The 15,721-nt window shown below is 34.0% G+C and overlaps 1 protein-coding gene and 1 long non-coding RNA gene across 2 annotated transcripts in view; both read left to right on the top strand.

The window, feature by feature from the left end:
- The window catches only part of LOC111085472, a 30,216-nt gene extending 16,932 nt beyond the window's left edge, over nt 1–13,284 (top strand). The window contains exons 2-3 of the long non-coding RNA XR_002610306.1: nt 12,079–12,190; nt 13,217–13,284. This is a non-coding gene — a long non-coding RNA (uncharacterized LOC111085472). The remainder of the gene's footprint in view (nt 1–12,078; nt 12,191–13,216) is intronic.
- Nucleotides 13,285–13,313: 29 nt separating this feature from the next.
- Nucleotides 13,314–15,721, top strand: part of LOC106458083 — a 67,029-nt gene continuing 64,621 nt past the window's right edge. Inside the window, exons 1-2 of the mRNA XM_022384209.1 lie at nt 13,314–13,319; nt 13,445–13,491. Of these exons, the coding sequence (XP_022239917.1) occupies nt 13,314–13,319; nt 13,445–13,491 (53 nt within the window). The remainder of the gene's footprint in view (nt 13,320–13,444; nt 13,492–15,721) is intronic.

Genomic DNA, 15,721 nt, shown 5'->3' with positions numbered 1-15,721 from the left:
GCAAATTTCTTCATTACCCATTCAAGCCGTCTCCAGCCATTATTATATAAAACCTGTTAGGCCTGCCCCAGTTGGTGTCTACATATCGGAGTTGCAGTTCGAACGGTCCAACGTTTGAGACGTGATGCCGCTGTTGGCGCGTTATAAAAGTGACAGTCAATCCTGTTATTTGGATCAAAGAAACAGGCAAAGGTATTGTGGCGGCCCGTGCTGCTGGCTAACTGCCGTCTCTCTCATCAGTAGTTCACAATTATCGACAGTTACAACTGATCGTAGGGCTTCTTGACTTTAACGTTTACCCCCACGTGCGCATAAGTTGCCGTTTAGATTGAAAATTCAATTTCTATAAAATCATTCTCTGTATAGTGCAGATCTTTCAGTTTTGATAATGATATCCGTAGTTTAAAAATATAACGCGTATATCAGTAACGTGTACGTATAATATTATAAACAGAATAATGCCAAGAAGTTAAATATCAAGTACCAGTTAAAGTGTAGAATGTAGTGTAAAATAAATAGTCTTAGAGTATCGTCAGTTTAGCATTTTTCACAGTCTTTCACTTACTTTACAGTTTGATGCCTGACATGCCCATGTGTGATCACTTTCTATTTTCGGAGGTGTAAATTTAGCGTGAACCTTTGGGTTTGTATGCGTCCAATTACGGATTCAGAGGTTCGCGTTGTATTTATTTATATAAGTTAAAATTTCACTGTTTTCTGAATCTTACATGATTTTTTTTTTTCACTTGTGAAATAAGATAAGTAACCGAAAGGAAGGCAAAGTGTGAAAAAACAACAGAACACCGTCAGTAATAAAATTACTTGTTTGTGATCATTCGGACATGTGTTATCTGTTTCGATTTTTGGTGGCGTAGTCGCCTAAAGTGTGTGTAAAAGTTCGTGATGTCATGCATTTAATAATAAATTGACCTTTAGTTATTAATATGGCTCATTTAGGAGAAGACAAGCCAGGTACCAACTGATTTTGAGAGAAAAGAGGGACTGCATATGAGTGAATATTTCACCTTCACTACGAGTTGTTTTTTCAAAACAATACTCTTACTCTATTTAATTCATGTGCGTGCCACATGTTTCTAACATAAGATGACTCATGACCATGACTTGTGATGGGTATAGAGGGCTGTAAGTCAAAGTTAGTACTATTACGGGTACAGTTTGTTGGACCAATCAGAGGATAGGGACACAAGTGGTAACCAAAGGGTGAACGATTACGTCACACTCGTGTAGGGCGTGTTTTAGTATACTTGATCCAGTCGCATATCTTAAATTTATGTGTTCTTATACACGAGTTAACAATTTTATTCTAGTGGACTCAATATAACCATGACATTTAATGATTTTAATGGAGGAATACGCCCTAGTTGAGTGTTACGTCTTCGAACACTCAAATTGTTTTAACGGCTTATCAAGGGTCAGTAATTAACAGCCTTTTTTTACAAAATAATCACATACTGAGACTAAAAATCAACTAAATGAAGTCCGTGTTCAAACCACTCTTAGTTTTAGGTATTGATTTCTTCACAAATATCTATCATATATAGTTAGATAAATTCACTAAAACAACCATAGAAAGTGTGTGTATATATATATATATATAGAGAGAGAGAGAGAGGAAATTAGGGTAAAAACTATATAAAACAATTACTGAAAAAATCATGTTTATGCATCAATTTGAACTAACGTAAATAAAATCTGTAGTTTTCCTTCGAGTTTATTGTTCGGAATCGCTTCTATTTTGCTGCGACAGGTAACAGATATGTTATATTTATTACTTACTTGGTTTTTTATGACACCTTTATTGCCCCCCCCATTGGTATGTTTGCGGACTTACAATGCTAGAAATTGGGTTTCGATACCCGTGGTGGGCATAGCACGGATAGTCAGTTCATTGTGTAGCTTTGTGCTTAACTACAAACAAACAGACACTTTTATTTATGAATTCCATCTCAACAAAACTAAATTCACAGCTCATTTGTGCCACTTGGAAGAGCGCAGCAAGCAGGTAAATAAGACCTCGTATAGTGGTGGGATGTAAACGTCTGTTTTAATGTATAACCCTTGCGTTACTTTTCTTCGCTAATTTGAGTGTTAAATTTTAGTTGTTGAATAAAATTCATTCGTTGAAACTTTCATCGCTTGAGTTGATGAATAGGTTATATTTGGAGATATTTGTAGCTCAGTATTGTTCTATTTGTTGTGTATTACTTTTCTTCGCTAATTTGAGTGTTAAATTTTAGTTGTTGAATAAAATTCATTCGTTGAAACTTTCATCGCTTGAGTTGATGAATAGGTTATATTTGGAGATATTTGTAGCTCAGTATTGTTCTATTTGTTGTGTACTATTTTTGTGTAATTTCATTAAAAATAATCTTATGTGGCTTCTTGTGACTCGTCTTCAAAAGAGGGAAGTATTCGATTTTACATGGGCTATATATGAGTATATAAAACGTGCAATAACAGTGAAGAGTAATTTCCAGTTATATGCATCACTCATTTCTTAGGATTTTGCGAGTATATCGTTTGTCTTTTTTCTCTTAGGTCATCATTTTATCGTGACTATGGGATTGGTGTGAATTAATTATAGAATTCTGTTGGCAACTTATTTTTATAAAAGAAGATACATTTTTCACTTTACCCCGAATTAATTCGTTTATAACTCAGGCTTGTTTTAAGCATTATGGGTTTTTAGACTCCTTTCGTGTTGTACCAATTAAATTATGGACTTTGAAGTAAGGTATTTAATTATAACAGTGATAGTAATATTGAACGTTCTTTGCACTTTATAAAAACGATGCTGCAGATCCTGTTCTGCTCTTGGAACTAATTTTTCCTATCATCAGTTATGCTCGATCAGAGCCTTGGTTACATTAGTATTGCTTGGGCTTGCAGTTTTCATTGTAATAAGTTTTTTTTCGAAAGACGACGAGATCAATCTTAGACCACTTTTGAAAAGCTTTCCACAGACCAATGGACGTCAGCTTTCATGTCCACGTTTAATTATACAGCTAGAGGCACAAAACGTCATGGAAACGCATAGAGGGAAGAACGTGGTTGGTATGTAATCAAATGGGTTCCAGTGATTCCCTTTTCTTTGGTCATCTTTCTCTTTGAAACTGCTATGGGTTTCACAGTGTGACTGGAATCCTGTGAACTTTTGAGTTGTGAACCTTCGTCAACTACAAATTCTTGTTTAGTATCATATTAACGGTTTGATAAGAATAGGCAGTTTCATTTCAATGGCATTTTGGGTCATTGTATTCTCTTTCTTTACCATAGCCTTCAATTTGCTAATGAGGGTGTTGTCCCAGATTAGCTTGGAATACGATTTTGGAACCCATTAAAATTTTAAATAATTTTTTAATGAGTTTTTTCTTTTCTTCCATTGAGAATATTGAAACTTTCCTTTTTTTTTCCAAATGTTGTCCCTTTTGGATTTTCTTCATTTAACAATCTTACTGTTCAAATATCTTTCTTTGGAAAGGGCTTTTAGGGCTATTTATGTGGAATTTTATTGTCAAATGGTCTGGAATTTGCTTTAACTAAATGGGTAGGTACTAAACATGCTACTTCTGGTGCCATGAGCTCAAGTTGGTGGTGACTCGTCATTGTATTAGCATATGTAAACTATTGATATAAAGTGTAACTCACTCTATGCAACTTTATGAAAATGTTTCAGAAAAAAATTTGTGTACTTACCAAATAACTTTTTTTTTATTTTCTCATAAAAAACACATTTTAGTTCAAAAAACTAATTCATGGAGTCTCACATATTATTTTATACAATTAACAAAAAATTGAAATATTTTCAAATGTTCTGTACTTTCATTTTTAATACATGCACATAAGTGCAAACATGGAAATGAAACAAACTTATTATCATTTCTAAACACAAGTGTATTTATCTGCCTGTGTAGAGTTTTTTTTATCAATGGAATAATGAAAAGAAGATGTTGAAAATTGTTAACTTAAGTTTCAATTTAAAAAAAAAAAGTTGGATAATTACCCATGACATATATAAATTAGTAAAGTCTTGTCATTTATTTATCAAAGAAAAAGTCTAAAGACATTAATTAAGACTTAAATATATGAAATAGGATGTTTTTTTTAAAATAAATTTTATATATCTAATAAAGTGAACATTTGCTTAAGAATAGTACTTAATGGATCTTGATATGCTAATGAAGTTACAGTGTTAAGTATTTGAACTCAACAATTTTAATTTTATGTAAAGTTTAGCTCAGTATACGTTTTCCTCCTTTTATCGTATTTGTGCAGACAAAGGAATTACTCATCAGTTATTGGAAAAGACTTGATGGCATTCAGGACAGACAGCACACAGGAAATTTTACTTGTTTCAAAATCGTGGTTGCTAGTGTTTGAGAAAGATAAAGATGTTTCATACAATTTGATAAACAGTTAATAGCTTTCCCAGTAGTAAATTAATATACTAACCTTCTCAGGAAGAAATCCTATACGTGTGGTGTCCCGTATGCGAATATTGTGTTATGATGTATTTAGTGTTGCCAGAGTTTTAAAGAGAAAAACAAAAGAGTTGATTGAAAGATAACAAATAGATTAACTGAAAGATATTTATGAAAATGCAGTGATTAATTCAGAAAGAATTTAGTACTTATAGATATCTTAAGAAAATGTACCAAATAGTCCATATATGTTTATTATATGATGGGTCCAGAGCTGTATGAGAAATTGGCATATCTTCGACATGGCCACCCAGTGTGAGAATTGAATATTATGATACTGAAAAACTGTCATATTGATTACAATACCCATAATCTAATTAGAAATTCCATTTATTTCACTGGTTTACAATACTTAAGTTGTATTTATATGGTATATAATATGAAAGCTTTATTAGCTTGGTCCCTTTCAGAGTGATAAGTGTGGTAGAATAATGTGGTGAGACTTGTGATAATTTTAATCATTATAATTTTAACTCTCCCTATCAGGAATTTCTCTAAGAAGGTGTGTTGACAATTTTAACAATTCCTATCAGGAATTTCTCTAAGAAGGTGTGTTGACAATTTTAACACTCCCTATCAGGAATTTCTCTAAGAAGGTGTGTTGACAATTTTAACACTTCCTATCAGGAATTTTTGTAAGAAGGTGTGTTGACAATTTTAACACTTCCTATCAGGAATTTCTCTAAGAAGGTGTGTTGACAATTTTAACACTTCCTGTCAGGAATTATTGTAAGAAGGTGTGTTGACAATTTTAACACTTCATATCAGGAATTTCTGTAAGAAGGTGTATTGATAATTTTAACACTTCCTATCAGGAGTTATTGTAAGAAGGTGTGTTGACAATTTTAACACTTCCTATCAGGAATTTCTCTAAGAAGGTGTGTTGACAATTTTAACAATTCCTATCAGGAATTTTTGTAAGAGGTGTGTTGACAATTTTAACACTTCCTATCAGGAATTTCTGTAAGAAGGTGTGTTGACAATTTTAACACTTCCTATCAGGAATTTCTGTAAGAAGGTGTGTTGACAGTTTTAACACTTCCTATCAGGAATTATTGTAAGAAGGTGTGTTGACAATTTTAACAGTTCCTATCAGGAATTATTTTAAGAAGGTGTGTTGACAATTTTAACACTCCCTATCAAAATTTCTGTAAGAAGGTGTGTTGACAATTTTAACACTTGCTATCAGGAATTTCTATAAGAAGGTATGTTGACAATTTTAACACTCCCTATCAAAATTTCTGTAAGAAGGTGTGTTGACAATTTTAACACTCGCTATCAGGAATTTCTATAAGAAGGTGTGTTGACAAATCGACTGCACTTTTTCTGCTTTAAGCTTCTTCCAAAGATCTTTTGCTAGGTATTGGAACTTACTTGTAAACTGGTTTACAAAATTACAGAGTAACAATCTGATGAGTTATGATATATAGCAAAATACCTCTTTAACAGTGTTTTACACCAAACAAAATGAAATTCAAAAGTTAATTAAATATTATTACTAAAACTCACTTAAAGCCAGTTAAAATAAGTCTTGTTACTTTTGTCACTATTATTTTGTAATATGGTCACTTACATCACACAAGTTTTCATGCAAAAGATTGTGAATCACCACCTTTCAAACAGAGAGATAATGTTTGTAGACACAAAACTTAACCTGGTGATGAAGATGTTTATGTAAAAATTTAACCCTACATTAGTGATCCTTTTCCAGAGCTATCACATGACACCCAACTTTCTATACTAAGTTCTTTTAGGATAAGCCAGACGTGGCCTAGAGATTAGAATGATGAACTGTGAATCCAAGGGTCCATAGTTCACATCTTTGTTCCTGGACAATATACTATAAACTTTGTAGTCAAGGGTATGTTATAAGAGTGATGGTCAAATTCCATACTTTGATTTAGTGTATCCAGTGAGTTGACTAGCTACCTTTCTTATCTACCCGGGACAGCTAATGCAGATAACCCTTGTGTAGCTTTGTGTGTATCTCCAAAACAAACCTTTTAGGACTACTATACTTAGTTAATCTTTGGAGCAAGAGTTTCTGTTTCATATAGGCCACTTATTTTAAATTCAAAACAATAATATTTTGAGTGTTAGATGTCAGGAATTAATATTTATTTGAATGCCATTTAATGAAGCATAGCTTTCTCAATCTGTTTCTGTTTTTAAAAAAAATAAACAACAAAAATTATATTATTGATATATGCTCATTATTTATCATTACCAAGAGATTTTAATCAAAGGAATTTTAATAAAACTTTTTAAAACCACATGAATTTTGTAGAAATGGTATACCGTTTTCATTTATCTTATAAATATAGTTACAAACTCTTTACTTTTCAGATTACTTCCATTTTGCAACTATACTGTGTTTTATCAGAAATTCTCTATATTCAAGAAAAAGTTAACAATGTGCATTGTATTTTAATTACAACTTTGTGTAATTTGTTATGAACTATATATATATATTTGTTTTATATATCAAGAAAGAAGTGATCAGAAAAAACAACAACTTTTAAAAAGACACAATAAAACCAAATATATTTTTATTCACTTGGTATTACTGTCTTCTTCCCCTTGACTCAGTCTTGCTATACACTCATAAATGTAACAGAAAAACTACACATAAATTAAAAACTTGTATGGTGCTTGACCAGAAAAAATAGCACGCTTTGCACTGAGTAAAACTTCAGTTAGTTTTTACTCTGTTGTGTGTGTGTATTTTTAATGTGTAAATTACTAAAAAAAAGTGCACAATGGGTTTTCTTAAGATCATGCCTATAATTCACCAGTGAAATTATTTTAGGTGTTGATATATTGTATACTAATCTACATTATGCAATTTAAACTCTTTTTTTTTACCCCCCAAAGACAGTTTATTGTATGTGATGCTGCAGGCTTTACATAGCAGGATTCAAGTGCTAAGTCTTCCTCTAAATATGGCATTTTATTCGTATGCTAACAAACATTTGTTGACGATTTACGACAAATGGATGCCTGTGATGTTCGAAATACATTAGGAAGCTGCTACCCACGCAGGTTTAAAACCCATCGTCCAAATTTTCTAATGGTGAGCGTTAAGATTTATAAGAATTTCTGAGAACCCATTAAGTAACACAGGCTTAAGCTCCACAGTGATCGTTTAGATTGATAATGACCGTGAATAGTAATTTTTCATGCAGGAGGTTGTCTTGATTAACATTAATTATCTTTCTTCTGCCAGAACGCGCCACTCGAATGCCGTATGAGTATGGAAATTGACTGAAGGAATTGGTGACGAATTTTGAAGTCATCATTCCGTAGCCAAAAATGCAAAAGATACAAATTCTTCATTTACAACTAACGGAACATTTTAATATATGCCGAAACAGGTGAACTTCAACAGAAGGAGATTGAAAAAGACAATAATTGTTGTATACCAAATGCTTACAAGGCAACGAAAAATATTTCGAGACATTTAACGTTTATAAAAGTAATATTAATATTAAAGTTTTAACTTCTGTGTTTAACGTTCAGAATAGACTCGATATACTTAACATTATGGGTATATGTTGTTAAGGCTATACTTAAGCAGCGGAATTGATTCGATATACTTAACATTATGGGTATATGTTGTTAAGGCTATACTTAAGCAGCGGAATTGATTCGATATACTTAACATTATGGGTATATGTTGTTAAGGCTATACTTAAGCAGCGGAATTGATTCGCTGTTTTAATGCTTTAAATCACTGAATTAAATTTTAGTTTCTTATCGAAGGCCTTACCGCAAAAATTGCTCCTAAGGTATAACATCACTGTGTATATATATATATAAAAAAAGATTACCTACTTTCAGACCATTAACTGGCTTTTCAAGTAGGGTTTATAAGTGTAAGAAATATGATTGGTTTTGATCTTGCCAAGTAACAAGCGTAATGGTAAAATATAGGCTTAAGTTCCAGGTAGTTAAGCTTTAAGAACCTTTTTTTATTAGATAACGATCTTTCTATTCCACTCTCAGCTTTTATTTTTTATGTGGGAAGAAAAGCTACTTTGGCTCTTAAAAATATACTGTTTCTTATCAGAAATTCTATATATTTGAAAAACAAACTTAACAATGTGTATTGTACGTTTGATTATGACTTTCTGCCCTGTTTTATCGACTATGTATGTATATGTATTACACAGTATTAAGCGTTTAAGTAAAACTTACCAGTTAGTAACGTTGACGTGAATTTTACGAGTTTGCACAACTAAAAGCATCCTTCGGTGAATGTATACAGCACTTTTTATTTCTTCAAGCTCATTGTTAAGCCTTATTATTATCAGTTTCGTTCAATGACAGTTCTATAAAGAATTTGGAAATGTGCCATTCGAAAATGAGATTTACATTCTAAGAACTAATGAGTGAGACCAGAAGAATATATGTAATAATATGTCAACTACACTGTATATGATATATTCAGTGTCGACAAAATATTTCGCTATGTTCGGCATGGTAGACATGCAATCTGTGGTTCGGCTTTGTGTGTGTGTGTGTGTTCCAAATACCGCCTTTTCAATTGTCGTGTGATTCTGGCTTATCAATTTTCACAAGTTGAACAATTAAATAAATAGACAAGGAATGGAGAATGTATTTTGGCAGTGTATATTGTATTTTTGTATTAGGTATTTCCGTCCAATCTTAAGCGTTCACAAACAAAAAGTTCTTCAGTCTTAGGTTATAATTCTTTTAAATAACTTTGTAATAGATTGTTTGAAAATTACGGCAATCAGTATCTCTTATATCAAATATATGTCAACAGACAATAAAAAATAAAATAGGTAAGTTATTTGAATATTAGTTTGAAATCACTCAGACTTGAACATCACTATGGCCAGGTGGTTAGAGCGCTCGACTCGCAATCTGAGGTTCGCGGGTTCGAATCCCCGTCACACCAAACATGCTCGCCTTTTCAGCCGCGGGGGCGTTATAATGTGACGGTCAATCCCACTATTCGTTGGTCAAAGAGTAGCCCAAGAGTTGGCGGTGGGTGGTGATGTTTAGCTGCCTTCCGTCTAGTCTTACACTGCTAAATTAGGACGTATGGGTTTGTTTGGATGGGTGAAGAGAGTTATCGATCTTGTTATCTGTTACAGAGATTATTTAGTTCTTACTGCAGCGGACGTACTTCATCAAACTTCTACAAAGTTACTTAAGACACGAAATAAACTAACTTATAAACGAAAAATAACGACCATATTTAAATGACATTTTGGAGCGATTCGTGTTATTTGTGGGAGTTACGTGAAACAAGAATGCAGTTAAACGTATACGTATACGTTCGCTCAAAAAATCACGTTAATGTATCAAATATATGCGAAAACTTGATATTGAATACATGTTTTTTTTTTAGTCGCACGATCTTTTCTTTCAAAGAAATAGTGTATGTATGTGGACTGACGATGGGTTCTATATTTTCGTGTCTGGAATTATAATGGGTTTAAAAGAATTAGTATGGAAACAATGTAAGCCTGTAACTGCTTTAAATATACGTGCCTTATTAAAATACAGAATAAAAGTCGTGTCTTTCAACGGAAATGTTTACCCCTGTCTTACCCGAATTCAGTATATCTTCGGTTTGATCAGTAGTAGCTTTTCGACCTTGAAGGTCGGGCAAGCCTTCCGGATAATTCTTATATAAAAGTATAATTTTTTTATTATTATTATTGAATAATTCGTATTAACCTATCAGTAAACTCGAAATGCTATTAACCAAGACAATGAACTACACGCATTTCATATCCTGTGACGTCTTCGGTAGCTCTTATCTTGCTACTTTTGGTTGTCTTGCAAATTGCTTTCAGACATTTCCAACTTCTTCACGTTAAAGAACATTAAAACAACTATTTCAATTTTGTGAAATTATACATAGATGTGTGTGTCGGTGCTCATTCTAATTAATACATCGTTGAAAAAAAAATATATTAAATTAATTTCAAAGGTTTTGTTTTTGGTATTATGCGACACGCCTTTCACACGCTGAAATGTGCGGAATATGCTTTTCTGTAAGCCGAGAATGCGTGACGTCAGAGGTGTCAGACACCAAACGGCGGTATAACTGATTAGTGCGTGGTATGATTGTTTCTGTTGTCAGTATGATTTCTACTTTTATTTTGTCAAACGAAGTTGCCTTGCTGTATTTCGCAAAAGGTTTATTTACTGTGTGGCGTTTGGTTGTAATAATAGAACTGGCATACCACCAGATTTTAATTTTGTGTGTGTGTTCGTGTCTGTTTGTTTTTCGTTTCGAAGAATCAGACGAACATAATTATTAGTACCTACGTCACTGTTTTAATTTTTGAGAATAAAGTCGCTCACTGTGCTAGGAAATGTTGTGTTTTGAGAACATAATTATTTGGTGGTAGTAAAATATGGTGATGCTGGTTGTCATATACTCTTCTTTGCATTCACTCGTGGCTTCTTAGGATGTTACATTGTTTTTAAAAATCGTCTGTATTTATATGTAGTTGCTCTCAATCAGGTCGGGTCGAATGTTGTAGATTGTATTTTCTTGTGGTTTCTGTAAGTAAAAAAAAAATATATGCTTTTGATTTCAACTTTTGCAACGTAGATAGGTAAATGACTCAGATACTCTGCTACGTGATTGACGTTTGTAGTAAATGACTCAGATACTCTGCTACGTGATTGACGTTTGTAGTAAATGACTCAGATACTCTGCTACGTGATTGACGTTTGTAATGAATATCTATCGAAGATGTAATGTTCTTAGAAATATAACTTATTTCTCTATTGATAGCTGAAAGTCATTTTGATCTTAGTCGAACAGAGTAATGAGGACAATTTTTACAGGCATTTGACGCTCTTTTTTTTATTTACTCAATTAATATATCTTCTGAAGATCTTACGCTTCTCTGATTTTAATACGTTCTCTTCGTTCAGTTAGACCCGGCATGGCCAGGTGGTTAGGGTGCTTGAATCACAATCTGAGGGTCACGGGTTCGAATCCCCGTCCCACCAAACAGGTTCGCCTTTCAGCCGTGGAGGCGTCATAAAGTGTCGGTCAATCCCACTATTCGTTGGTAAAAGAGTAACCCAAGAGTTCGCAGTGGGTGGTGATGACCAGCTGCCTTCCCTCTAGTCTTTCACTGCTAAATTAGGGACGGCTAGCGCAGATAGCCCTCGTGCAGCTTTGCGCGAAATTCAAAACCAACCAACCCAAATCGTTCAGATATTTCGAACGACATGATTTTTAATTCAGATGCTGTAATGTGGTGTATGTGAAATTGACACATATGATTTTACATTGCAAGACCAATTATAAGTATTAAATATTTATTACGTATGTATATAGTGACTAACTCTGAAATATGAAACAAATTGTTTTCACTTACAAACACGAACAATTTAATTTAAAACTGTCATTTATAACACCTGTATACTCTGGCACTCATGGCCCGATCTTTTAGGGATTTAAAATCGTATTAAACAGAAGAAGTGTTATCACATACTCGTTAATGTAAAATATGTAAATTTATTGCTAATGGTTTCTGTGTGGTTGTATAATAGTTGCCGTTATGTTTTATTACAGAATTCTAAATGCTGGAGGTTAATCCTTTAGAGGGTGATAATGCATCCTCTTCCACTCCTAAGTCAGTCTCCAGACGCTCTGTGCTTAGTAGTGTACCACTGGTCGACTTGAGGTGAGTAAATTCCAAGTGCTACAGGTGTTGGTTATTTTACCTGGATCTTTGGATAGTCTGGCGAATCATACACATACATACACACATATATATATCATATTGTGTATAAATTTGTTTGTCCGTGACTCTCACAATTTTGAAACTAGTAGGACTGAACTTTGCATGCAGGCTGGGTGTGCGGAGGATCTCCTTATCTGTAGCTCCCTATAAAGGGGGTGGGGGTAAAACGCACCCGGAAGATCAATCAGGCATGATGGGGATCTAGAATTAAGTTTCAGGGTCTCTGAGCCCAAATTGGCATCAGAATTTGTATTCCTGCCCCCAACCCTGATATCCCGAGAGCGTCATGTTTCAAACTTACGTTCATAACCACACTCACCAGTTACTCGGTTCAGTCTTGGTGCACGTGCTCAGTAATGGGGATAATGGAAGTAAATCATGAAGGGTCCTTTAATTAAACCCCGCAGCGGAGCTCGGATATATTATGCTAGTTGTCATAAAGTATATATATATTTTTTTTCTTGGTACTTCTTCTTCTGAAATCGAACTCTTAAATTTCATTCGCTGATTCTGTAGTATCTGCTATTACTACGTTTTGATTATTTTAAACAAATATACATGGTGATAAAAGTATTTTTTTCAATATTTTATTTTTTGTTTTCAAGTACGTGAAATGAAAAGTAAATAAGTATGTAACATAGAATTTTAACTATTTTGTTATTATAAGCTATAAAAGTTGTATAGAAGAGCTAAAAATTTCCGCTTCGTCAGCAGTTATGTTGTATCAAGTATTAGTGAGCGAATAAACAGCGTCTTTAAAGTTACTTAATGACTTATTTATTATATTATACATTTTTTTTATTCTGTGTAAACTAAATGACGTTTACATTCATCACATGTAGAATGTTTAAAAATGATTGTTTACTCTGTTTCATTAGACCAAAAAAACATGAAAGTGACGTTAAAACCACACTTCCAGCATATATATAGAATGTTTAAAAATGATTGTTTACTCTATTTCATTAGACCAAAAGAACATGAAAGTGACGTTAAAACCACACTTCCAACATACATGGAATGTTTCAAAATGATTGTTTACTCTGTTTCATTAGACCAAAAGAACATGAAAGTGACGTTAAAACCACACTTCCAACATACATGGAATGTTTCAAAATGATTGTTTACTCTGTTTCATTAGACCAAAAGAACATGAAAGTGACGTTAAAACCACACTTCCAGCACTTCGATCTGTAGCCGGTGCCTCAGCTGCTGAAGGCAGTCACAGCTTCATCAACTCCAAGGTATCTTTGTATGTCTGCACTGTTAATTTTTGATTTGTAATAATGCATATTGTAATTTGTAAGTAAAGCAGTTAAATACGTCCATCTTGTTGTTGATTGAATTAATTTAGTATCAAAAGCAGAATGTTTGTTATTCTTCCAACATTTCAGTCTGTACGTGTGCCCCTTTAGTGATAATTCACATTGCTAATGGTTAGTTCGTTACTAATATTTTGTTGTGTATGCATGTGTTTATATGTATTCTTACAAATACAAAATAATGTGCTCCTTTATACATCCAGTAAGCTGCATATTGATACACCACAGATGTTCCCCATATTTCAGTGCGATTAACAACATGTAAAGTGTTGTTGTTGTTTTTAAACTGGCTCCCATTGATGACAGTTCTCAATCTCAACCTCTACCAGGTGTTCAATTACCATACACAACCTGTTTTTCTCCCCACCGTCACCCATCAAAAAATCAAGGACTTTTCCTCCCGATTCCTTCTAAGGTTTCCGTTCCCAGGATCAAACTTAGTCACGTGGTTCCAGTTGGTACTGTCAAGCCAAGAACAGTTATCATTATTATCACCAAGATACGAGTCTAATTCAGTTAAGGTAAAGAGTCTGGGGGACAGCGTAATGCTCCCAGTGAGTTCAGGGGGCTAATCCCCTCCCGGAGTAAAATGACCTTGCACCATTCTAGCGTGGTTTAAACAGCGGCCCCTTGCGTCATTTTTGAGTTATTAGAGTCGGGCAGTGGTGTTATAACATACTTTTCGGTTTCCGATGATAGAGACGATAAACGGTTTGAAACTATGAAATGTGTGAATAATGTTCTTGATAATCTTTATTTGTTGGGAGGATTTGTACAAAGAACAACACGTAATTTGTTTTTGAATTTTTTGAACAATTCTAATGTATTGTTCAACATCTTATATAAGATCTGGAAAAGGTTATTATATCTGTATAATATTCGACAGGTACGAGTACAGTTAGAATTCGACGACTAAATTCAGAGAAGCTACACTCGGAATAGATACGTAATTATTTATTATTTAAGGTATAAAAAAATACATTTCGATGTTAAGAAAAGAAATCCCAGGAAAACTAATTATTTTTTAGTGAAAATAAAAAAAAATATTAAAAACCTAAACTTTTGCTCCGAAAAATTTGAAACGAGAGAATTGCCTCATTTGGTAGCTGACCACCCTCTTCCAAGTGTTGGTCTAAACTGGAAGAGGGTGGTCAGATACCAAGTGTTGATCTAAGTTGGAAGCCGACCACCCTCTTCGAAGTATTGATCCAAGTTGGTAGCCAACCACCCTCTTCCAAGTGTTGATCCAAGTTATAAGCCGACCACCCTCTTCCAAGTGTTCATCCAAGTTGGAAGCTGACCACCCTTTTCCAAGTGTTGATTCAAGTTGGAAGCTGACAGCTCTCTTCCAAGTGTTGATCTAAATTAATATCTGATCACTCTCTTCCAAATGTTGATCCAAGTTGGTAGCTGACCACCCTCTTCCAAGTGTTGATCGAAGTTGGAAGCCGACAGCTCTCTTCCAAGTGTTGATCGAAGTTGGAAGCCGACAGCTCTCTTCCAAGTGTTGATCGAAGTTGGAAGCCGACAGCTCTCTTCCAAGTGTTGATCCAAGTTGGAAGCCGACAGCTCTCTTCCAAGTGTTGATCGAAGTTAAAAGCCGACAGCCCTCTTCCAAGTGTTGATCCAAGTTGGTAGCTGACCACCCTCTTCCAAGTGTTGATCCAAGAACATTCATTGGCGAATTTGTTTCAAACTCTTGGCTTTTATTTGTAATCTCGAGGTTCACAAAATTTTCTTGTACATTTACAATGTTTTAGATAATATTTTGTTTACGTAGCTGAAACTAGAACTTCACAAATATAATTAAGTTACAATAACAAAAGCTATGTTTTATTTATGCACTGATTTTTTTTGTGATTGGTTGATTATCACTGATATTTGTTAACATTGGGTTGTATTGGTAACCCCAAACATAACAATAGAAACATTTTGATGCAGTTAATATTCGTTTATTTTACTGTTTTTACCCAATGGTTAATGTGAGACACACTGTGGATCTGAGATTCCTTGTTTTGCACACTGTTACCGAAAAAAAAAAGAGCGATCCTCACTTTACAGGAGTGATAATCGAATCCCACTACTTGGTCTAACAGGCCTGGCATGGCCAGGTGGTTAGGGCGCTCGACTCGCAATCTGCGGGTCGAGTGTT

Source organism: Limulus polyphemus, unplaced genomic scaffold (genome assembly GCF_000517525.1).
Source record: "Limulus polyphemus unplaced genomic scaffold, Limulus_polyphemus-2.1.2 Scaffold414, whole genome shotgun sequence".
NCBI classification, from domain to species: Eukaryota; Metazoa; Arthropoda; class Merostomata; order Xiphosura; family Limulidae; genus Limulus; species Limulus polyphemus.
This window is presented reverse-complemented; position numbering and strand designations above follow the sequence as displayed.